The sequence below is a fragment of the Hippichthys cyanospilos genome, chromosome 5, assembly GCF_059441005.1.
Source record: "Hippichthys cyanospilos isolate Australia breed blue-spotted pipefish chromosome 5, RoL_Hcya_1.0, whole genome shotgun sequence".
NCBI lineage: Eukaryota > Metazoa > Chordata > Actinopteri > Syngnathiformes > Syngnathidae > Hippichthys > Hippichthys cyanospilos.
Genome location: NC_142373.1, coordinates 9,476,881 through 9,501,489, shown reverse-complemented (window position 1 = coordinate 9,501,489; position 24,609 = coordinate 9,476,881). Strand labels below are relative to the sequence as shown.

The 24,609-nt window shown below is 38.8% G+C and overlaps 1 protein-coding gene across 1 annotated transcript; it reads left to right on the top strand.

The window, feature by feature from the left end:
- Positions 1 to 570: 570 nt before the first annotated feature.
- stk39 (serine threonine kinase 39) lies at positions 571 to 24,609 on the top strand. The gene is made up of 19 exons (XM_088414569.1): positions 571 to 643; positions 2,293 to 2,570; positions 4,251 to 4,363; positions 5,849 to 5,957; positions 6,583 to 6,715; positions 7,424 to 7,479; positions 7,593 to 7,702; positions 8,012 to 8,113; positions 8,331 to 8,464; positions 8,583 to 8,631; positions 9,812 to 9,877; positions 13,501 to 13,623; positions 15,322 to 15,351; positions 15,667 to 15,723; positions 17,262 to 17,323; positions 20,341 to 20,393; positions 20,476 to 20,544; positions 20,634 to 20,698; positions 22,455 to 24,609. The coding sequence occupies exons 2-19, from the start codon at positions 2,471 to 2,473 to the stop codon at positions 22,527 to 22,529; spliced, it is 1,506 nt and encodes a 501-aa protein (XP_088270695.1). The 5' UTR covers positions 571 to 643; positions 2,293 to 2,470; the 3' UTR covers positions 22,530 to 24,609.

Below are 24,609 nucleotides of genomic sequence, written 5' to 3'. Positions count from 1 at the left end.
CTTTTAAATTGTGGAGTGAAATAGAAAACAAATAGAAATAGTGAGATTCCCATGTTATAGAGTGAAGTACAACATTGAAACTAATTGGTTGTGCATGTTAAGTCAGGTTAATGGGAAACGTTTTCAAATGATATCTTACATTTGGACATTGTGTGAAGGCTTTATGGAAACAAGATAATGAAATATATAACATTTACGACACTACGAATTTCCGCCCATCGCTTTGAAATGTGAAACGTCGTGGTTCAGTCTAACCTGAAGGTAGTCTGTCAACCAGTTTAGTCAGTTGCCATGACAATTCCAAGCGAAGAAGACCGGTGACGTTAGCTCTGGTTTATTGAAACGATCAGCTTGTCAAAATGATCGACACGAGTGTTTTAGAAAATGTTACGAAATACATATATTTTTTTAGCATAGTAGTGCATGTACATATGTTGTGTGATATAACCAGCCAACTTTGTCATGTATGTTTTTAGTTCCATGAAATTTTTCCGACAGTGTCGTACATACGTCAATAATGACGTCCAAATACATCAGGAACTCGTCACAGACAATTTGAGTAAAAGCAGACTTGTTTGGCACGAACGCAATTCACATAAGATGCTTAACTGTACAACAAACCGACATGAATCATCAAATTAAGGTTTGTTGCTAAGTTTTGTGTCGTCTAGTTACATTTTTTCAAACGGAATTGAGTTGATAAAGTCATAACGAGGAACGAACGGCCTCTGCTGGACACAATGCCTTTTTTTGTCATTAGATTAAAACAAAAAGTATATATATGTATATATATATATATATATATATATATATATATATATATATATATATATATATATATATATATATATATATATATATATATATATATATATATATATATATATATATATATATATATATATATATATATATATATATATATATATATATATATATATATATATATATATATATATATATATATATATAAACATATATAACATATATAAACAAACTTTGTATCAGCAGTATAATGGTCATTTATGAGTTTAAATCGAGTTAAAATACATAACCCCCGTTTTGTTATCTCATTGCTGGGCTATTCCAGAGGTAGGCAAACTTTTTGGCTCAGGGGCCACTTTGACTTTTAAAATTTGACAGCCGGGCCAGGACAGCAACAGGATACAATACATATTTAAAAAAAAAAAAAACTGCAGTTGTTGACAGTACATATCAATCATAAACATTGCTAAAGTATTGATGTAATAACACATCATTTTGATTGCAAACAGTGTTGTTGATCACCCATTTTAGCCAGTGCATCAAAGTCTAGAGGTAGTTGTGCTAACTTTCAGAACAGATCTGAGGTGATCATCACTCATAACACTCAATCTGTGTCATTCAGCTTTGGAAAATTGCCACTATTTCAAGTAGCTCCAAAAATGAAATCGTCTCCTGTTTGAGCTCCCCAGAAAGAAATGACTTAATGAATTAATTTCCCAAGTAGAGGTACTACTGTGTATGAGTAAGAAAGTAACTATATAAAGAAAGAATGTAAGTACATATATAAGTACACGTAAGTATATAAGTACAGAAGTAGGAAAATATAACTAAGAACATAAGAAAGCATTTAAGTGAGCTTGTAAGTATATAAGAAAGAGTAAATACGTATATAAGTAGTATATAACGCACAGTTTATATAAGCAAGAACGTATTTAAATCGGCCAACATGATATGAACATATAAATTATGATTGTCACATTGACGATTTAATTTCTTATTAAATATGAGTTTAATGGTACAGATCTTTCTAACTAAGACACAAAACTCATTACCACGTCACAGACTACAAAAACAGACCATACAAGTTTTCAATTTTATTTTGTGGGTGTTAATAAATTGAACCCACAAATGTATGGATAGAACGGAAGCCGCTGAAAACTACAAATAACTTTAATTATTACACCTTTAAAAGCATTTACAAAATTAGGGTAAAAAATGCAATGTGTACAGTTTGCAAAGTTTGCATTTAAGTAAATGAGTAAGTCAGGTTTCTTCCTACCTTTGGGAGTTGATTTTAATACTTATCAAGGTGCAGTCAAGTATTTGCACCTCGTAATTTGTTATCACAATGAGGTAAAGGGAGGCAAAACGTATTTATTTTCGATACAGTACACGCATCTGTACAGCCCTCAAGAGGCTGCCATTGCGGAAACGTGAGTGATCTGGCAACCTCGCAATGTGCCGGCGTGCTTGACTAGCCCCTTTCATTTTTTTTTTCTTTTTTTTTCCGGGTTGCTCTCCTCGCAGGCGGCAGTTGCTCGGCTGCGGCTGCCAGCTGACACTCGCTGAGGAGGGGAGCTGAAAAGCTGACACGCTCGCTCGCTCGCTCCCTCCCTCCCGCCCGCCCTCGGTGTCTGTCGCTCGCTCGTGTCAGCCAGAGGCGGCTAACCGGCGCAGCAGCATCCCCAGCACCACTAGCACCATCATGGCGGACCAAGGCGAAGCCCCGGTTCCCGTCCAGCCGCCGCCGACGGCGGCTAGCTGGCCAATAACCAGGGAGTCGTACGAGTTACAGGAAGTCATTGGTAAGCCTTTGTACTATCGCGTTTCGTTATCCGCGAGCTGCTAGTTAGCGCGAACTGAAAGGCCCACCGGCTTCTTTCCTTTTTTTTTTTTTTGCCCTCCACGTGAAGTCGCCACTGCGGATGTGAACTCATTGACAGCTACCGGTTTGCATCACACGTGCAGCCAGCGAAGCAGATTCTGCTGAAATAAAACAAACAAACAAACAAAAAAAAAACCCGCCTGGTGGTTGGACGTGACACGTTGAGTTCACAGCTTTCTTGAGATGCTGAGTCGTGGCATTACGCCCACTTTGTTAGATGACTAATGTGCATCGTAGATGATGCACGTCAAATGACATCATTTGCTATCTGTGATGGCACCAAGTGGACAATGTGCTTGCCTTACGACATGGACGCCAACTGCGTTGCATTTTCCTTCAAAATGCCTCCTTAAGCATAGCAAGCGAATTTAGTAGTTTAGGAGCATATCTCGCAGTTTCAAAGTAAAAGAATCCGATTGCAACACGGACCAATTTAGCCGCAGTGTTCCCTCGCTACATCGTGTTTCGATTTTTGCGGCTTCGCTTATCGCGGATTTTAGTTTGACCATTTTTTTCCATTATTCCATTATTTTTTCAATAATAGCAATTTCATTTTCTAGAATCTACATGAATTTTTATTTATGACGATGTTACTTGCAGGTTTACTGAATTGTTTTTCTTGGTATTTTCCTTTTAAGTCTGACCAGACCAAAAAAAAGTATTCATCAAACTGAATATCTAAAAATGGCTGTTACTAGTGGAATTAGGTATTAAAGTAATACATACTTAATAAACACTCGATTATTAAATTGATTATAAGTACTAAATGACTTTATTTTGAATGTAATTGAATAATTGTTAAGTTACAGTGATCGCTTACCTGATGGAGTTTAGATAATGAATTGCATTGGTACTTAATTCTTTTAGAGCCGTCTTTAGCCTACTTGAAAAAAATATAAGAACCAGGGATCATGTCTGGACTCTTAGAAAAATAAACTTAAAATATGTTATTAGCATAAAATGTGTAGATATAATTGTGAATATTGTACTTGTTTCAGCTCTAAATCTATTGGCCTTCGCAAAGATGAAATACAAATAGCCTGCTTAGGTTTTATTCAGAATTTTGAGAAGCAGTCATTGAGCAATGTTTGCTGTTGTGAAGAGCCCAACTTTACGACATTTAATTCGTCGTGTCACATTTGAGCCGATCTTCCCTAAAACGGAATGATATCGTAAAGCGGCGCTCTCATTCAGTCTCAGACTTGCTTAAGTCCGCTAAGTGTATAACATGTGTTAATCCAATAACCATCAAAGACCGCCATTGTTTTCGTCAACAATGCGTAACAAAAGGGCCAACACCTCCAATAAGTCCTTCGGCGGAAGGCTTTTTCCCTCCAGCTGACCCGTCTTATCGTTCTAGATAAGAACCAGCGGCACAGCCGTCGCTCGCCCCCTCGCCACGCGCGCCTGTGTTCTCGCAAGCACGCGCTAACCGCTACCATCACATGTGTTCAACGCTTCCGCTTATCTGTCACTCGCACTTGACAAGCCATGCGTCACAGTCACGCCGTCCCTCGCCGTGGACGGCTTCATCACTTGAACATGACCTGATTTCTAATCAACTTTCTGGTTTACTTGCTTTTTGATTTCTGTGCTTCAGGTAGCGGGGCCACGGCGGTGGTGCAAGCGGCCATGTGTTCTCCCAGACAGGAGCGTGTTGCCATCAAGAGAATCAACCTGGAAAAATGCCAGACCAGCATGGACGAATTACTGGTGAAGTAGAATAAATAAGGGCCAAGTCTGTTCTCGTTGTGCTGGTGCTTGTCCCTCTCTTCGTTCTTTAAGCTTGGACGAACCTCTGTTTTTGTATGCCGTCTTTTTTTTTTTTTTTTAATAATGGATTTGCAATGACTTCTTATCCAAACATCTTTTTTTTTAACACTTTCTCTCTGTTATGTGCGAAAAAAAATAACGCCATGTTTTTCGGCCACATTTCTGCAATTGACGCGTGTTCATCTGAAGTATTCTTCCAAGTTATTTGTAGAGTTCGCTGGCAATATTGACAATTATCGATTTATCAATGTCGTGTCAACAATGACCTTTTATGCCTCGGCCTAAAATAATTGGTCAAATGGCCAATATTTGCCGATTATTTTAACTTTTTACCTTTTTATGTATTTTATTGAAGTCACACTGGTGTCATTATTTATTACACATCAATACATACCGTAACCTATTATCCTTAAACATATGTAATGAAAATTGTTTGTCATTCTGCGGACCTTTTATTTAAAACAAATCAATCTTATTTCGACAATCACTGATTGGCCTAGCAATGCACGGAGGAAGTTGTGCAAAGAATTGACCTGGATGTCACTCAGCATTAAGCTACACTTTCACACAAATCAAGTGAGTCAAATATGTGCGTACATGTACATTTTAAATATGACACTACTAGCAACACACTGAGAACCAATGTCACTTTCACTTCATTAATAGCTCCACGCAATGCATTCTGGGAACTGACTGGCTGGTAAATAGTCAACAGTCATTTCTGTAGACACCTATAGAAATGCATTGGGAAGTAAATAATGCTATGTATCATTTTGGAATGAATCAACTGTTTCATTGCTAATGAGGATTTTCTTTCTGCTCAAAAAATCCATATCAGTCGGGCTTCAATTTGGTGATTTGTTTGGTTCCTAACTTATCAGAAAATAGGCAAAAATGTTAATTGTTTTTTTTTTTCCAAAATACAAGCAGATGTTTGTAAATGTTTCCTTTTGATTCAACACAGTGATCAGTCCTGTCTCACGAAGGCCGAAAGAAATCTGATAATAAAAACTGCAGAGAAGCTGAAATTCTAAGGATTCAATTTTAGGTCTTGAAACGATTAATCGACTATCGGTTAATTGTCGATTAATCGTTACAACCCTCCGTGCGTTTCATGAAAATTCTGACGCAATAATCCTCCCAGTTTGACATGCTTTTCATGAAAAAAACCTGAACAAATAATCTTCCCAATTTGTTCAGGCAGCACCTGCCTACGTAACATCCCGGTGTAGTTTTATCTTCAAAGCCAACTTTCTAGGCAGGATGTTATTGCAATGTCACTTCCAACTTGCCTCAGGCTTGTTTTTCACCTTGAATTGTTAACAAAAACTTTCATTGTGGAAAATGCCTTCATCTTTTTACAGAGGATGAATTCTACTTTTCCACCTTTCACGCTAATGTTTTTTTTTTTTTCTCTCCCAATAGAAAGAAATTCAAGCAATGAGCCAATGCAACCATCCCAACGTCGTCACCTATTATACATCCTTTGTGGTGAAGGATGAGCTGTGGTTAGTCATGAAGCTTCTTAGTGGAGGTAAGTTTCATTCCGATGCCAAAATAAATACAATTTTAAAAAATGGAAAAGATCTTTGAATACGATTCCTGACCTTGTGTAAACAAGTTAACGAGCTCGGTTCACTTTCAGCTGCAAACATAAAGCAAGTTGACGACTTGGTAAACATTGACATTACCCATTCCCAAAAGGGAATCTTGTGAAGCTCGTGCAGCTTTTAGCGATGGCGATGAGATTTTTGGCTCTTTGAAGGGAGCCGTTCACTAAAAAGAGCTGTTCAAAAGGCTGCCTTTTTCAGCATTTTTTTGGTTTGTTTTTATATCTTTCGCGTCTATGTTTTACTCATAAAAGAGTCTTTATAAAGGCTCGGTTTACAGTGAAGAGCCTTTCGAAAGAGTCGATTTGTCGCTGAATATCAAATTACTATTTAGCTCTTCCAAGCATTGCAAACATGACAAAAGTCATGACAAATGTACATTTAATTGTACTCCCTTTTTACCCCGGTTTATTCAAACAAGGATTTATTTGTCCTTTTTCAGGTTCTTGTTCGGTGCAATCTTTGGCTAATTTGGCTGGAATTTTTTATTCTTTTTTTTAAATCAGTGATTAAATCATATTGAATCACATTGGGTTTTTTTTCTTTTAGGCTCTATGCTGGATATTATCAAGCACACAAGCAAAGAAGAAGATAAAAATTTAGATGAGCCAATAATTGCGACAATCCTGAAAGAAGTCCTTGAAGGTCTAGACTACCTGCACAGAAATGGACAGATCCACCGGTAATACTCTTTCTCCTTACTCATTCAATCCCAAAGACATACTTTATGGGAAAAAAGAAAAAAAAAGTCCAGACATTATATCCCAGGTACATATTTATATTTTTTTCCAATATTTTTTATTTCAAGTTTTTGGCCTAAGGCGTTTCTAAAAATGGTGGCCAGTAAATGAATTATGCACTAGTAATCAATTACTCTTGGTACTGATGTACTAAAGGAATACATTACTATAATTAAGTTCAGAATAATGAGATATTTATGTATGAAAAGTACTCAATTTATTACTAAAATGATGGGTTACTGAAGTACTCAGAACAGTCAATTACTTTTGGTAGTAGATCAATAAACTAATTGATTATTTTAGATAATTAAATACTAAACTTAAGTCATCAAGTAATCACTTATGTAATAAAGATTGTTTATATATATATATATATATATATATGTATATACGAGAAATATTCTAATCAAAGGCTGAGTTGTTAAAGTAAAGCTCCGATTATCGATCTGCGTCTGTGCAGCTGTGACGTCAACTTCCTGGACATCAAGGTCAGCGCGAACTAGGCTTGCCCTTTTTTTATGGGCCCCCTGGGCAACAATCTAGATGACGGCGAGCTGTTTGTGGCCCCGTTTCCGCGGATGAAAGAATCGATGCGGTGGCGGCATGCTTTCGCTTTCGCCGTTTGACTGACTGTGTTTTGTTGGCCGCAGGGACGTGAAAGCCGGGAATATTCTATTGGGAGAAGATGGATCTGTTCAGATCGCAGGTGTGTGGGATATGTCATCATCCGTCACTGTGATTCTTGTCTTATTTTTAAGTCCTGTTCCTGACGATCAAAAATGACGGGCAATTATTTTGTATTATTTTTCATTTTTACAGATTTTGGCGTAAGTGCATTCCTGGCCACAGGTGGGGATATGACGAGAAACAAAGTTCGAAAGACGTTTGTGGGCACGCCATGCTGGATGGCGCCAGAAGTGATGGAACAGGTGACTAAATCCCAATAGTTTTGCGTGAAACAATGAACTCTTTTTTTTTGACCAATTATACCTCATATTTTCAAACATCCAACTGCCGATTTTGACTTTTCGTGACAAATCGTCACTCGCTCGTTCTCGTTGTGCTCCCAACCAGTAGGGGGCAGCGGGCATCCGAAAAGTAATTGGAAAAATTAGGTGAACATACAAGGGTGGCTTGGTGGCGCAATGAATAGCACAAATCCATCCATGAGTTTCCGTATGTTTAAAAAAAGAAACCTGCCAATTTGATGAATATTTTGTTCTATTCTTTACCCGCAGGTACGAGGTTACGATTTCAAAGCGGACATTTGGAGTTTTGGGATAACGGCCATCGAACTCGCAACGGGGTCTGCGCCCTATCACCGCTATCCCCCAATGAAGGTCAGTGTTGGAAATGCCAAGTTGTCTGTTATGAAGTTTCCTGCCATGGTTAACCAGGCACAAAAACTTTGAGGAACTTCGCTTTTTTTTTTTCTTTTTTTTTTACTTCACACGGCAGTTCCTTAAACAACAAAAAAAGCAGTTTCCTGCTACAACGTTCTTGTCATCAGTGACCGTTTTTGCTGTTGCAGATAAAACGTATCTGTGCTCTGTATAGGTGTTAATGTTGACGCTGCAGAACGATCCACCCACGCTGGAGACCGGCATCGAAGACAAAGAAATGCTAAAGAAGTACGGCAAATCCTTTCGCAAGCTAATAACTATGTGCCTTCAGAAGGATCCTGCCAAAAGGTTAGCATCCCCTTAAATACAAAAGTCAAAGTCTCCCAGGAGAGCTTTTAATTCCAAGCAATTTTCTCTCTGTCGTGAAATGTTTTGTTTTATACATTGTAATTATTCTTCTCTCCAGGCCTACAGCTGCAGAGCTCTTGAAGAGTAAATTTTTCCAAAAGGCCAAGGTATGTATTTATTTCAAGTCCCCATAAAGTTTATTGTCTCCATTTGCTTTTATTATAGTATGCTTGTTCCTATAATCATTTATACAATTTATTCTCCATTGATCCTATGTTATAGGCTAAAAAGAAATCATGGGAATTTAAATAAAAACAAACTTTAAGATGCTATAATGCTGAAAAAACATTTATAAAAGAGTTTAAAATGTGAAACCAGGCCGTATTTTTTTCTTATTTTCAATAAAACATCTCAGATTTACATAGCCTAATAAGATCAGTGAAATACTGGCAATCTTTGCAAAATATGACTGAGGACTGAACAGGGCCCAGGCTCATTATTTCTTATGTTTTGTGTAATGACTCCTTTATAGTTTAATTACAATCTCATTAACAATAATATAAATGTGCTTTGCCTGATTACTCTTTTTTTTTTTCTTCTCAAAAGACGTCTTACAAATTCTGCCAGGGTATGTAAATTTATGAGCACAATTTATTGCTACTAAGTTGCTCTGTCTCTCAGTTAAGGCTGTGATTGACTCATTCTGTGCCAGCTCTTGTCAGGCACTTATTCATCCTTTATTTTTTTCAAGAAAAACAAAACAAACCTGACGATAAGTGCATGGCACTGAATACCTGGACTTTAAAGACATATAATTATGTCTTTGGCATTGGATGAGCCGGCTTTTTTTCCCCAGACACTTTTTTACCCTAATTCATCCATGCATCCATTTTCTAGAGCCTCTTATCCTCACAAGGTTCGCAGGCTTGCTGGTGCCTATCCCAGGTGACTTGGGGCAATAGGCGGGGGACACCCTGAACTGGTTGCCTGCCAATTGCAGGGCACACAGAGACCAACAACTATTCACACACTCAATCGCGCCTAAGGGTAATTTATGTCCAATAGAAGCCGGAGTGCCCGATGAGAACCCACGCGGGCTCGGGGAGATCATGCAAACTCCACCCAGGAAGGCCAGAGCGAGGTGGATTTGAACTCGGTTCCCTGAGCTGCCCTTTCCCTAATATTTGACAAAATAACACTACAAATAAGTACACAGGGTCGAATGTCTGCATCCTTAAGACGTTTAAATACGTCTTTGGGATTGAACGAGTTAAAAAAAAAATACTACTTTTAATGTTTCCCAAGTACACAATTTCTAAAATGTGTTTTTTCCACGTTTTCACACAGAACAAAGAATATCTGATGGAAAAGCTATTGAGCCGCGCCCCAAAGATATCCCAAAGAGCGAAGAAGGTATGTTGATACTTGGGCTTCTCTGTAAAATAACTCCGGTATTGACTAAACATAACCAATTGTATGCGACGGCCGGGATTGAGCGGAGTCCCTCCGTCACAATGTTGCATTTACAGTCAACATAAGTGATGCTCGCCGACTTTTGTAACACCTCAAACACTCAATGACCAAACTGTTTTGTCGATAGAGTGAAAATACGGGCTCGTGTCGCAAAAGAGTCACACCGTGTAGATGTGCTGATGATTTTTTTTTTTTTGTAAACCCCTCTTCTGAAATGAAATGCTCGAATAAAAGGAAGCTTTGCTTGGTAACTTGGAGCTGTGCTCCTCGCTGTGAGGAAGTGCAATTTTCAGAGGCAGCTTGACATGGTATTGGCTTTATCTAAGAGTTTGCCTTGTCGGTCAGCGGAGGCCAATTGCCGGGAGGCAGAGTGGGTAAGTGCAGGGATGGAAAAACACTGACACATTTCAGAGTAAATGGGAGGGCATCCTGGAGAGCATTGTTGCCGTTGCGGATGACATAAAGACGGGGAATCCAATAAAGGGGAGGAGCAACCGCTGATACTACTGCCTTCTAATAATGGCAGTATTTTGGCCATTGATACTTTATGGGATAAACACATTATTTGGAACCTTTAATTCCTTTTCATCCGTTTTTTGTTTTCCTCGTTAGGGTTGTGGGTGAGATAGAGCCTATCCAATCTGACGAGAGAAAGACAGGCCCACCTTTGGCACTTAAAGACAATTAACTCCTCCCACTTCTTCACACCTTGAGAAAATTCAATGGCGCAATGAAAGTTTCTGACATTTTCTGGATATTGTACGTCTAGTCATGGCTAAAAATAAGACACTCTTATATTTAACTTATATAGTTATAAGTTATATAGTTAGCAAGCTTTCATTTTAGACAATATTTGTACACAGAACTTCCCACAAAAAAGTATAAAGGCTGTATTTTTCCCAAAATATAACCCGTCATTAGAAACAATCTTTAGTGACTTTGGTGTAGGTGTTCAAATTTTAGACAGTAGGGGGCAGTCCAGCATGAAGCATGCTCAGTCTGCTCATCAAGATGTAGAAGAAGAAAACGCAGAGGTAATAGTACAAGTACAAGAAATGAAGAAGTAGGATAACAAGAAGTCAAAGTAGAAGAAAAAACAGAAGTAGTACAGGAAGAAGAAGAGGTTATTGACCATGTAGTGCTAACAGGCAGCTCTACTCATGGACAATTGTTAAAATATTTATAAGTCACTTTAAGGACACTATTACATGTGTATCCTACATATGTATGTGTGAATTCGATCTTGTTGGTGTTTGTTGACCTTACATGTTTATCGCTAATGCTAATTGTGATTGCTAATCAGATAGCATAGATAGACTGTGATAATGGGTTGTTATAGCCATACAAAATAACAATAATGATTAGTTATATGAACTCAAGTTCAACCTTAATAAATAAGAAAAAAATATATTGTCCATTACTCCGTGATTTGATCAAATAACCAATAAGTTAATAAAATTGGAAAAGATTCCATAGTGACAGGAGGATGTACCATTGAAAAACATGATTGTAGATTTTATATTTGTAATTAGTCAAAGACAAAGCTAATGACTTTGTGTTTTTGTGCTGAGCTTGCAAATACCGCTTCCTCGATTTCACACTCAGCAAATATTTCCGAGAGCCTGCAGCGACAGGAACATTATCAGGCCAGGATGGTCTGACCCCTGCGGTCCATCCAGTCCCTTCCAAATATCTTCGCTTTAGTCAGACAGACAAGCACCTTGAATGTCCTTACCTTCGAGGAGTGAGTAAGATATTTACTGTTTTCACCTTTGTGGTCTGCCCTCTTCTGTTTTGCTTTTCTATATTCATGGTAAACGCACGCATTGCTGCTCTCGGGGAAAACACAATGGCATAGGGGTCGAAACCAGGACAGACATTTCGTATCGACGGTGTGTCTGCTTACTTGATACATTAGTGTTTGAGGTGTGTATGTATGTATGTGTGTGTGTATATATATATATATATATATATATATATATATATATATATATATATATATATATATATATATATATATATATATATATGCAATAAAATAAGAGTTAGCGTCATTTTTTTGATGGGCACTTTGATGCACTTGGTAATTTTCTTTCAGTTTTAGACTAAACTGTAACCAATATAAATGCTGTAAAAATGTATTTAAATCAGTGAAAGTTGATTTATATTGCGTTTTTCTTTCTTTTGTTAATGTTGCAAAGGGTAAAATTTCAGGTATAGTCAAAATTTTTATAGATGATGATCTTATTTAGCGAAGAGTGGGCGGGTGCGAAAAATGATTGAAGTTCTGTGTTAGGTAAAGGCTATGACACACTTCTTTAGAAACGAATGTATAACTAAAGTAACTGGGATTGAATATCTGGATTAAAACGTAAACATATACCTTTGGAATGAAATGATTTGATTTTAAGGTGGAGAAACTCACCAATTTATTCCATGAATGCATGTGGGTTATCTCGTGTTGCTCAACAGTGTATTACACTAAAGAACCAATAGAGGGCAGACTTAGACCAAGCCGGCTGCGCTTGAGAGAAGAGCTTTTTTTGTTTTGTTTCAAGTGCAGACCAGAGACAGTGAGTGCATTGGGTTCATTCTGTCACAATTTTCTACCTATCCTTCAAACTGGAGATGAGAAATGTTTTTGGCCTCTGATTTATTTTCGAGATGTGCACGTCAGTCAGGATGGCCACTCTGAGACTGGATCTGTGTCTGTTTTGCTCAAGGCGCCAGAGCACAACCGGGGGACTCTGGGTTCTCTGTCAGGTTTGGAAACTATAGCTGGCAGCACCAGAGGGGTAGTGCCTCTTTAACTTTATGGTTGCCTAGAGCCAGTGCTAGTCGCTTAGCATTTTGTCTGCTGTCTGTAGCGCTCCCATGACTGACTGTACCTCACATTGCTGCTTGTATTTCTAGCGTCTTGAATGGAAATGAGCCAAACTGCAGATTGTTTTTTCCTTTTGTAGAAATGGAATTTAGAACATTGGATCACCAGTGGTCTGGGTTGAGCCTGTTATTTTATTTTTGCGCTCCCACCATGCTCTATTCGTACATTACCACAAACATTCATCTTAATCAATGTAATCAATCATTTGAACTTTCATCCGATCGAATCGCTTGTTAATAAGCTCCTGTACGGCAGCAACATAAGTAGAGCCTGACCAGTTAACTCCTTCAATCCCAAGGACATATTTTTGCTTTTTTTTTAACACTCACAGGTTAAAGGAATTTCTAAATATGGCCAATATTAAATTATTGGATTCTTAAGTAAAACATTACTTGCGATAATAAAGCCATCGATTACTTTCATACTTAAAGTAATGATTAGGTTCCTTTAGTTCACACCTGAAGTAATGTATCGCTTAATTACCCAATTCGTTCGGTAACAGACATTTTTTGACCTTCTTTTAGCCAAACACGTGATTATTATTTTTAAAGTGCTTGGGATTGAATGTCTGCACTGTTTATCTAAAACCCCCCGAAAATATAAACGTAAAAACACATCTTTGGCATTGAATGAGTTAAGATAAACTATAGTCCAAAAAACATATCTCGGTGGCGTGCAGGTGAGGCGGGTCCCGGGCTCCAGCGGCCACCTGCACAAGACGGAGGATGGCGACTGGGAGTGGAGCGACAACGAGCTGGACGAAGGCAGCGAGGAAGGCAAGGCGGCGTTCAACCAAGGCAGGGCAAGTGGCGTTTCATCTCCAGTCGTTCCTCGTACCGAAGGGAAACCCCGTCAAGCGTTGGCTGTCAGTTTTTGCCACTCAACATGTCTAATATGACAGGAGCGTCCAATCTCCTTCTGAAATCCACTTAACAAATTGAAAACGAGCGCTCAAGTGCGCGCGGCTCGCCACGCATTTTAACATTTGTCACCCGCTGAATCAATGAGCAAATGGCTTCAATCTATTAAATTAATAAGATAAAAAGGAGTTTCGTCGAGATCCGAGGGAGAAAATAGATAACGTTCCGCAGTAGCGCAACAAATTTACAACCTGATCTAATGAGATCTGACAGATGCGTTTGAAAACGCGAAATAGGATTTGGAGCCGTAGGAGCAATCTGGTTCACATCTCGCTTGAAATGACAGTTTTGGACCCTCTGCACAGCTTTTGTTCATCGCTGATAAGATCTGTTTTGAAAATGTTCTCCCTCATGAAAGGTAGCTTTTAATTATGCCATTATCTGTGCGCATTCCCCCCAAAATTAATTGGGAAGTAGGACATTTGTTGGAAGTAGATCAAGCAGTCACAAAGGAGGCAGACAAACAAAGCAAGTAAGAAAAGCGTACAAATGAAAACACAGGCTTCTTGTCGGCGATAATAATTGGACCGAGTGACCACACAAATGTTATTTTCTCCCGAGAGTAATTCCCATGTCTCCTGCAAGAAAATAGGAGCGTACAATGATAACCGAACGACTGTAGTAGTGTCATGGGTCCACATTTAGAGCTAATGCATTCTCAGATTCAAACTAATTCATCCAAAATTGGAACACAGGGAATTATTTCATAAATATGCGGAATGAAGGTCCAATCATTATTGTATTTTTTTTACACCGTAATTGTCTGACTATAAACCGCACCGACATTTACAGTATATATTAGCTGCAGCGACAAAAATTAAACATACTAACAAACCCGTTTTGTCATACATAAGCAGTGTGTGTGTATATTTTTTACAGCAATATACCATCTACAACAGCACCAATATATTTTCAAAATAACGGAATATTGCAGCGTAAAATAGCAGTTCAAACTCAAAATCATTACTTCCATAATGTCTTCTCCTGTCTCCCCTTGTTTAATTGATTAATTTAGTCAGCATATAAACACATTGCACAATCATACTTATATGCCGGTTATCAAATTTACGTGACATTAACTTTCATTCAGGATCTTATTCATCCTGTACCTAATTTTTATCATTTTAAAAACTTTGATACAAGATCTTGATCGACTTGTACCCATTTTTTATCATTTTAATACAATATTTATATTTTTTTTGTACTATATTTTTAAAACTATTGAGCACAGCCGTTGATTCGCATTGTTTCAGTTCTATTTCATCGTTGTTCCATAAATCGACAACTTGAACAGATTAAACACATTTGCTTTACGGGTGCATTCCCCCTGGTGGCTAGTAAAAAAAAATATATATATATATATATATATATATAAACTACAGGCCTCAAATCGTGAGAAAAGACTTGCGGCTCATAGTTTGAAATTTACGACATGGCAAGGTCGATGTGCTTTTACGCATAGCAAAATAGCAGCAGTTGTGGTAAGCTTTGTTGCACTGATGAAACAATGACATTTTAACTCGACTGCAAGAAGTGTCCAGCCCGGAATAACGGAATTTCTGCTCCTTTGTTCCACGCAGTCACGGCGGGTCAAGGACGACTCCAAAGTAGTAAGTATTCATTTGTTTCTCCCCATTTCCATTTTCAAACATTCAAACTGCTTTGTATTCCGGTGAAACGACGACACAGTTGACTAGGTCCGCTTTTCCATATTAATTCTCGGCGGTGGCGGCGGCACTCGGAAAAAGAACTTTTGCAAAGGCAATTATCGCTCCTATTTTAACAGAAATCCAACAGCTGAGCTTCTCTCGGAATCTAACCGGCACATACATCGCTGCTCATTAATCGCTCTCTTTATTGACACGCTGCCTTCATGGCTTGAACGGAACGTGTAACATTCTTACAAGCAGTTTTGTCACTTGCAGAACGAGGAGAACGTCAAGAATATCCCTTTTGACGGCTTATCCATCCAGCATCCCCAGGTGAGGCATACGGCATGCAGCAGCTGCACTCATTTGTTGCGAGTCAGTGACCTTGGCGTCACACTTCTTGTCTAAGCGCCTTTGTGTGAATTTTTGCATACATTAACATGCGCCACTCCTGGAGGGATGCATTCAGCTGTAATAAGTCACAATCTGTCTGATTGTCAAGTCGCACTGCTATTACAGTCTCTGCGCTATTATAACCCATTTGCAAGGGCTTTGTCATTTTTTAGAGTGAACCGCAGGTTGGGCTGGAGTCCGCTGCTCCCATCAGGCGTTAACTATCCATCACAAAGTATTTCATTCCTCGGAAATTCTCCCAGCTGCACTGCAAGCCTTTTTTTTTTAATTTAGCCTTTAAAGTGCTGTGAATTTTCTTTCTTACTACTGTATTTATTTATTTTTTACTTCAAATCAAATGCCACGTTTGACGTCATTTAAAAAAAAGGGGGGGAGCAATTATGCGTTAATTTTTTTTTTCTGGCGAGGCCAGAAAGAAAGTACGGAGAAGTACCTAGGAACGAACGTCTGGCCTTTGCCTTGTGCTCGATAAAAACGGACTCAGTCCTCGCCCGCAGGCTTCCCGGCGCCTAACAACGAATGTTACAATACGCAGAAAAAAATTGCTTAAGACCAGCGCTGCAACATTCATGCCCGAGTGACCAGATGCTACTCTTGCGCCAAATAGCTAAAGTGCAACATTGGCGTTAGCGTTTGCGTCTAACTTTGTCGTGCTACTGCTCAGCGCAGGTAAAACGACCCTGAAGAGATTCCCAGGGGGAGGGAATTGCCATCTGGGCCATTACAAAACATTCAGCTTTGGTCCCAGTTGTATTATAAACAATCAGTGGTTCGTTTTAAATCTACTTAATTTACAGCTCGGCTGTTAGCACATAGCTCCAATATAGCTTCTTCTTCATGAGTTCATATCATTACATATCCAGAATGAGACACCACAGCCACATTTTATTCTAAATCCTATAAAAAATAGGAATTAGATTTAAATAAGTACCTGGGATTAAATGAAAAAAAAAAAAGTCTCAGGAATTGAATTATGATAGTTTTAAGGAAAAATGCCATATTGGAATATGTAGGTCTTCAAAAATATGTTTTTTTTTTTTTGGGGGGGGGGGTCAAAAGTATTACTGGTATCTACTCAAAACATGAGTATTTGTACTCTGATCTTTTTTTTTTAAACGTTTAGCATCTTTGTAAACGCAACCTTTAGCTTTACAGATGGTGTAATGCATGTGGGCGTTGTGGTAAATACAAAGTTTATATTGTGATTACAGTGTGTGGGAGGATCATTCAAAGGCTAAATTCAACTATAAAAACAAGTGAAATTTTGTATTCCATGATTACATTTTTTTTGTTCATTCCTTCTGTGATGAATAGTGCTCCCTATTTTGTTAAAAAAAAAAAAAAACCTCAGCCCGCATAAGAGGCCCATTTTATTACTATGACTCATAACACAATCAAAGTTTAAATGTCCAAGGCAAATATCGTGCACCCATCTCCATCTCTCCTTTCTCCTTCAGGCGGAGTCATTTGGGGATTCGCTTTACATTCACGGTGCTGTCAACTTGGTTCTGCGACTGAGGTGAGTCAGATGATTGTTTTTTTCTTGCGCCCACCTGCGTACATTTCGAAATGACATGTAAGGAGAGAGCGTGTTTTTTGTGTGGCTCGCCAACTTCTTCCATGCTCACGCAAGCGTAGCGTCATGATATTTCTGGTGCCCAGTCATGCAAATTCTCCATATTTTCTTGGTGAGAGGAACTCTCCAAGGTCTTTAGCGCAACCATTTTTTGAGACATTTATTGATTTGAAGATTTTCCAGAGCGTTTTGATCAATTATTTGCTGTTTCTCACGGCTCATATTCACCACATTGGTGTTTATGGGCGGTGTTTTTAAGTGAATTTTACGGCCAATGAACTCCATAATTATGCCTCTGATCATGCACTTCTCTGGCCGTAAAGAAGCCTCGCTCCAACTTTGTCCCACCCATAGCGGCATCTGACTGGTTAGCTGTGCAAGGGTCAGAGCCATTTAGTAGCGAAAGTAGTGAATTTAAGTTTTGGGGTTTGTACTATTAAAAATCATTACATTTAACTGCAATACATATTCTTCCCCGAAATAAATACGGGCTTTAAATATTGGTTATCGACCGCCTTGCCTAGCAATATCCCATCTCTATTTTAGTCCATAGCCTAAAGGATTCCCGCTTGTTACTTGATGCGCAGACACTGAGCGAGAAACATTTCTAATGGTGTTGCCGTGTGTTATCTTGGCAGGTGAAAGTCTGCCTTTGCTTTTTAGACAGAAGTGCTGGCTAACAGCTGTTTGCTTCCACTGACACCTGAAGCTTTACCCAGAGAAAGCTGTAATTGCTAGCATAGCACTTCTCAGGATGTCTCGAAATGAAGTGGCCTCCGGGAAATCGCTGATCATGATCCGATATATTTAGATTTATATGTCCTCGTACTGGGCAATCAATAAATTCAATTTAATATACAATTATGTAAGTCAACTGTTTGAAAAGGAGCTAAATTGTAAACAAATGGCAGATTGCAAAGTTTGCAAGGTGTGTTTACAATAAGTACTAACTACTTAATGTCCATACCAAGACAATAAGGCGCTGAAGCGTGCCAAAAAAAAAGCTTAATACGTATTATAATCATTGCTAGAGCGCCCTCTTGTGGTTGTCAGCATGAAAAAAAACGGGAAATTATTATTTCTAAAACTATCTCTAGCTATTTTTTTGCACAAGCTATGAATAGGTTTATATTAAAATCTATTTAAAACTGCTCAATGAATTAAACTTTTAAATAGACGATGGTTGTGTTTTTTGCTTCAATCAAAATCATAATCGTTCAAACGACTAAAAATAATTGATATTTTATTTTCTGCTACGTTGCCCAGCCCTAATACGTCATTTCTTTTTGTTTTTCATATAACTGTTTTTTTTTTTTTTTTTTTTTTAAATGACTCATGTGGAGATTAAAGCACACGGCTTTCCATTCTACAAATTAATGGAGCTCATCCTACTGCCGGGTCCATAAATATTTGAACATTGACACCATTTTCTGTTGTTACCCACCGCTTGATTTCAGACCACATAGTTTCCATTCATTTCTAAATAGGTTTACACCAAATCCAACATTTCTAAAAGACGCCTTCCTGACACTAATTGTGTTTGCGGGAGCAAAACGCTAGCTAATTTGATCCCAACTACTAAGGGAGTTGATTAGCATGAGTTCTGCGAATATCATGGGACCCAATGAGATACCGTCGCTCTATAATTGCCTTCTTGTCATTTCGCTTGCCTGTAATTCAGGCACAAAGGCCCCCTTGAGGATTCCCTTGTCACCACTTTTGAAGAAGAATTTAGGACTTAGGATATTAGTTCTCATTTGCAGACCAAAGCGGGGGGGAAAAAAGGCACAGATTCAAATTGATTCTATTGTTTTATCAAGATGTGACATTTCCATGTATTTTTTAGAGTTAGAGGACTGAGGCAGACATTTGACAAATGTCAGGGGAAGCTGTGAAAGGAGCTTTTTACACTTTAATGTATGATAGAAATAATTTAGTTGCCATGGATATCAAGTAGCAGGAGAAGAATAAAATTGGTTGTGGCAGTTAATTTGTGCGGTAAGCTGAAGACTTTCGGGCTGCAGCTACTCATTATTAACTCACTCAAATCCAAAGATGTAATTTTATGTTGTTGTTTTTTTTTTAAGTATTTTTAGTCAATCCCAGGTATTTATATGTGAATATTTTCAGAGGATTTTGTCTCTAGGAAGGGCTGGTACTAAATGAATTGACTACTTTATTACTTTAGTCCTTAGTTACCTAAAATAGAGAGGAGTTACAGTAATTCATTTAGTACCAGCCATTTTTCGACACTCATTTTTATAATCTTATAGCCAAACACTTGAATAAAACTGAAAGAAATATAAAGAGGTATCTATAATTGAACTCATTTAATCCCAAAGACATATTTTTAACCTTTTCAATATTCTAGCCATTCAATCCTAGGTACCTATTTACATTTTTCACATTTTTGGCTAAAGAATGGTCTAAAACTGGCTGCTGGAAAATGAGTGCAGGATTCCATTACAGTACTTTAAGTGTTTACTAACTTTTTAAGGAATTGTACCTAGTACTTAATTACATAACGTGATCAATTACTTAATTGATTTTGTACATTTTTTTTATGATTCAAATTGGGGCTGGAGGAAAAAAAGTTGACCAAGTCTGGTAAGACAACTTTAAAAGATAGATCTACTAAACATATTCCACCTCAAAGCTCCGCCAGAACAATGGACCTTTCTTACAGCCAAGACGCAAAATTTTAATGGTGGCAAGCGAAAAAGACCCTACCTAAAAAGAATGAAGATGCCAGAATTTTGTGATCATTTCAATTATTTAAAAAACCAAAACTATCTGAACCAAACAGGATTGTTATCAGTCTTCTGCTAATTGCATGAGGCACGTGGGAATTCGGCACGTAAGAATTTGCGAGACGCAATCCACTTCTCGATCCCAGATCGATCACGACGCGGTTCTTGAAAGCATCCATTACATTCACCGGTTGTTTCTTTTTCATTAAGGAACTCCAAAAAGGAACTCAACGATATCCGGTTTGAATTCACTCCTGGTCGAGGTATGAGATGAGCTCATCTTTTGTACATTGCCCGCGTTAACTGAAAAGGAACGCGGTATTTGTGTTTTTCTTGCCTTACCAGACACCGCCGACGGCGTTTCCCAAGAGTTGTTCTCGGCGGGTCTCGTCAACGGACACGATGTGGTTACTGGTATTTACTTTGCTTGTTCCGTTAAATTGCTTTGTTTACACCGTTGCGCGCTTGACATTTGTGTTGTCTTGCGCTTTGCTGCGTTCCAGTTGCTGCTAACCTTCAAAAGATTGTAGATGACCCAACTACCTACAAAGTATTGACCTTTAAGCTGGTGAGTTTGCAGATGATTGATGGCTGACAACCCCACTGAGGCGACTATAAACAGAAACTGATGAAAAATGCAAAGAGGGCATGTTGACTGCAGGATATGTGCGGCGAGACCTAAGAAAAACATCACTTAAACAGGGGGGGAGGGGGGGGGGGGGTCCACTTTTTTAACACTTGTATATTATTTGGAAAATGGTCCATATATAATACTCTTTTTCCCTTTAAAACACTTTTTGTCAACTGAAAATGACATCACCTGTGCTGAAGGCTCAGGTAACGCCAATCACCAATTGGTCATGTGACATTCACAACCCGAGCCGTTACCCAAGTCATTTGTTGACAGCTTTATAGGGGACACAAGCTAGCTTGTCGATTCCAAAAAGTCCATAGAATCATCTACTAATCTTTTATTTTCATACACTTGCGTTACAACTGCTCTGAAACAAAAGTCGAGACCTTATGGAGGTTGATTTGTAATGTAATAATAATAAGGTAAGTAAAAATATATCTTTTGGCATAGGATGAGTTGAGCCGAGTTCCCCGTTGCCAGTTAGCGCTAGCTTAGCCGAGCCTACGCTTTGTTTCCGCAGTTTTTGATGTTAGTTCTTCAGGAGGCAAAGCAGGGCTGAGGGTGTTCCAAGACTAATTGAATTAAGCCCTTTTCAAATCATCCTTCTTTGACGGTCCATTAAAGATGGTTTTATGATATGTGACCGGCTTTTACACGCATTAAATTACGTAATGACTAAACAACAAGTGACTGTCTAGTCCAGGCGTGTCAAAACTGGTTTAAGCTTTGGGTGCCTCACGGAGAAAAATCTATTCGCAAGTGGGCCTGATGAATAAAATCTTGGTGTGTATTTATATAGCTTTAAAACAACAACTTCAAGTGTATTATTGTCTTTTCATTTTGTCCAAAACAACCGCGACATCACTGTAAATCATAAAACATTAACGTGACTATTAACCGTAAGAACATTTCAAGTTTTTCCTTTACGAAATCATCTCGTGGGCCGGATTAAACCCGTTTGTGGGCCAGAAAGGGCCCGCGGGCCATACGTTTGACACCTCTGTCGCCGTGGGCCACGCAGTCTCATTTCTGCCAATCGGCATGCGGACCAGCCGAGTGTCCGCTGGGTGGACCAAACATTCGGTAGACTTGTCGCGTAAGACCAAACACAAAATTCTGCCTTTGGAAAGATAAGAACGCTCAGTTTTAGGGTTTAATTAAACAAGCTTCTTTTAGCCGGCGTCTGTTTAATACTTTCATTCACATCTCATCCATAGAGCACAAATTCTAATTAAGCTTCACGCAAGATTTGAGACCTGGAGCACTTGGCACTCCCATTTGGTCGTAGGGACTTTTAGATGTTGACTGATAAGACCTGACTCAACATTTAGGGCTGAAATAAAATTGCGTGTTTGGGATGGAATGAGTTAATTTTATAACCCAAATGATTTTCCGTGTACATTTAGTACTGTGAAAAACACATTTTGTCACCTGCTGTCACATTTGTTGAAGGTTCATGAAACGAACGATCACGGTTCAGCTAGTGAATGTCACATGACCAACGGGTGAGCCATGATTGGTTGGTACTTAATCGCAGCAGTTAAAGGGATAGTCCACATTGTTAGCCTATTTCAGCCTATACCCTATATATATATATATATATATATATATTTTTTTTTTTTAATGAAATCCTGCCTTATTTTGGCTCAATATTGTAAGGTCTTCAAGAGTGAACCTTTTGACCTCTTAGGCTTCGTGCTGCGACGACACGGAGCTCCCCGACGAGGTGAAGCTGATCGGCTTTGCGCAGCTGAGTCTTAGCTGATGCTCCTGTTTGCGCCTCGGAGCCGCTGAGACGGGGGATCCAAAACGTTCAGGGTAGACAAGCTGAGGAACAAAAAAAAACAACAACAAAAAAAAGGCGCCACTTCCAGCAAGCATCCTCCCTCCTCCGCCCAGCACACGACCAGGGATCGGAACGAAGCCCAGGACAACCTACTCAGGATGCCAAAGAAGGTGATTCCACATGTAGCTTTCAATGTTTTATTATTTATTTATTTCCTTTTTTTTCCCCTTCATCGTGTTACCTCTCGTGTTCCTCAAAGCTCTTATTATTTATTGAACCCCCCCCCCCACACACACACACACACACACACACACACATTTCTGCCAAAAAGAAATTTTTCTTGACTCGCATTCCAAAATGGCCGACTCGTGGGAGTCACCGCGTCAAGCACATTTTCCAAACAACGCGATGAATGTCTTTCATCAAAAAGACAACTGATTGTAATTCTACGAAGGAGTGTTCAAGCCACCGTGAAAAGATAGAAAAATAAACAGAAATGCAAGAAGTAGGAGGCAACAAAAGTTCAAGGACTGAATGTGAAAATGCCGACAGTCAAAAGTTTGGAAACGCCTCTAAATTCCCATCGTCTTGCGCACAATTAACTCGTTCAATGCCAGGGACGTATTTTCATGCTTTCTTGATTCCTATAGTCTTGAGCACAATTAACTCATTCAATGCCAGGGACGTATTTTCACGAGTCCAAACATGCAATCTCCTGACACTTAAGTATCGATTTAATACTTAAGTACCTGCCTAAGTACCTGAGCAATCAATTATATTCGGACTTTTATACCTAAACTAATGGATAATGTAATACCTATAGTAATCAATTACAAATACTTTAGCTACTACGTTAATACATTACTTAAGTATGCTAGTACCTAAGCAATGGTTTATTTTAGTAAGCTAGTTCCTAAGTAATTGACCACTTCAGTACTGAAGTCATCTACTGTAGTTTTGTGGTTTTTAAAGTAAATTGTTACTTTAGTGCCTAAAGTACTTACTTTGGGTTCTTAAATACCCAAATACCTAAAGTAATTACTTTAGTACCTAAAGCGGGGGTGTCCAAAAAAAAAAATCCGGTTTCCAAGGGCTGCTATCGTGCATGTTTTTAATGTTTCTGTCCTCCAACGCAACTGATTCTAATGGGTTCATCGCCAAGCTCTGCGGTGTGTTGGAAGACAAAAATACCAAAAACTTGCGGCACTGAAGGAGCAGGTTTGGACGCCCCTGACTCAAAAGGAATCAATTACTTCAGAACTTAAAAGGTTACTTTATTATTTCATTCCAGAAAGTAATCAATGACTTTATTACCTTATTCATTCGTTCAGCCATTTTTTACACCGCCATTTAGCCCAAAAAACGAAGAAAAAAAACATATTTTATTGATTGTCAAGCGAGGTTGTTTCCAAACTTTCGATTGGAAATGAAACTTTTTTCAGCGCGGCCCTAATAAGCCTTCCTAGTAGTCTTAACGTGGCAAAAAAACAAAAAACAAAGGAGACCCCGGCGCTCCTGTGGGATTTGCTGCTCAAGTCACGACAGTGTTACGGCTTCAAAACGCTCAAGGTGCCTTGCTCATTTTCATGTGCCTACGACAGTACGGTCAAAGGGAGACCACACAAACGCTCAATTTCCATTTCACACGCCTTCATGTTCATGCACTTTTTTGGGGCACCCAACAAAGCAGATGCCCTTGGAGACGAGTTTACTTGTCCTCCCCTCCCTCCCCCATTTTTCGATTCGTTGCTCCTGCACAGCGAGATTTCGTATTCCAAATAGAAAAAAAACAGAGTTGCTCGAATGTGCCCTCCGCATCAATTATTGGCAACGATACGGAAATAAAACGAAGCCATCTTGTGCTCTAATGTGCAGTAGCGCTAAATTATTTTTACGTGCTGATGTGTCGAAAAGCTTACACGCTAACCAAATTTGGTTCAAATAATTTGTCTTTCTGTACAGTATGTGTAACCACGTCGGCATAGTTCACCTGTTCATGACCTGTAACCTGTTGGTTTGTGATCAAGAGCAACAAATAAATTGCTATTTAAACATGCTA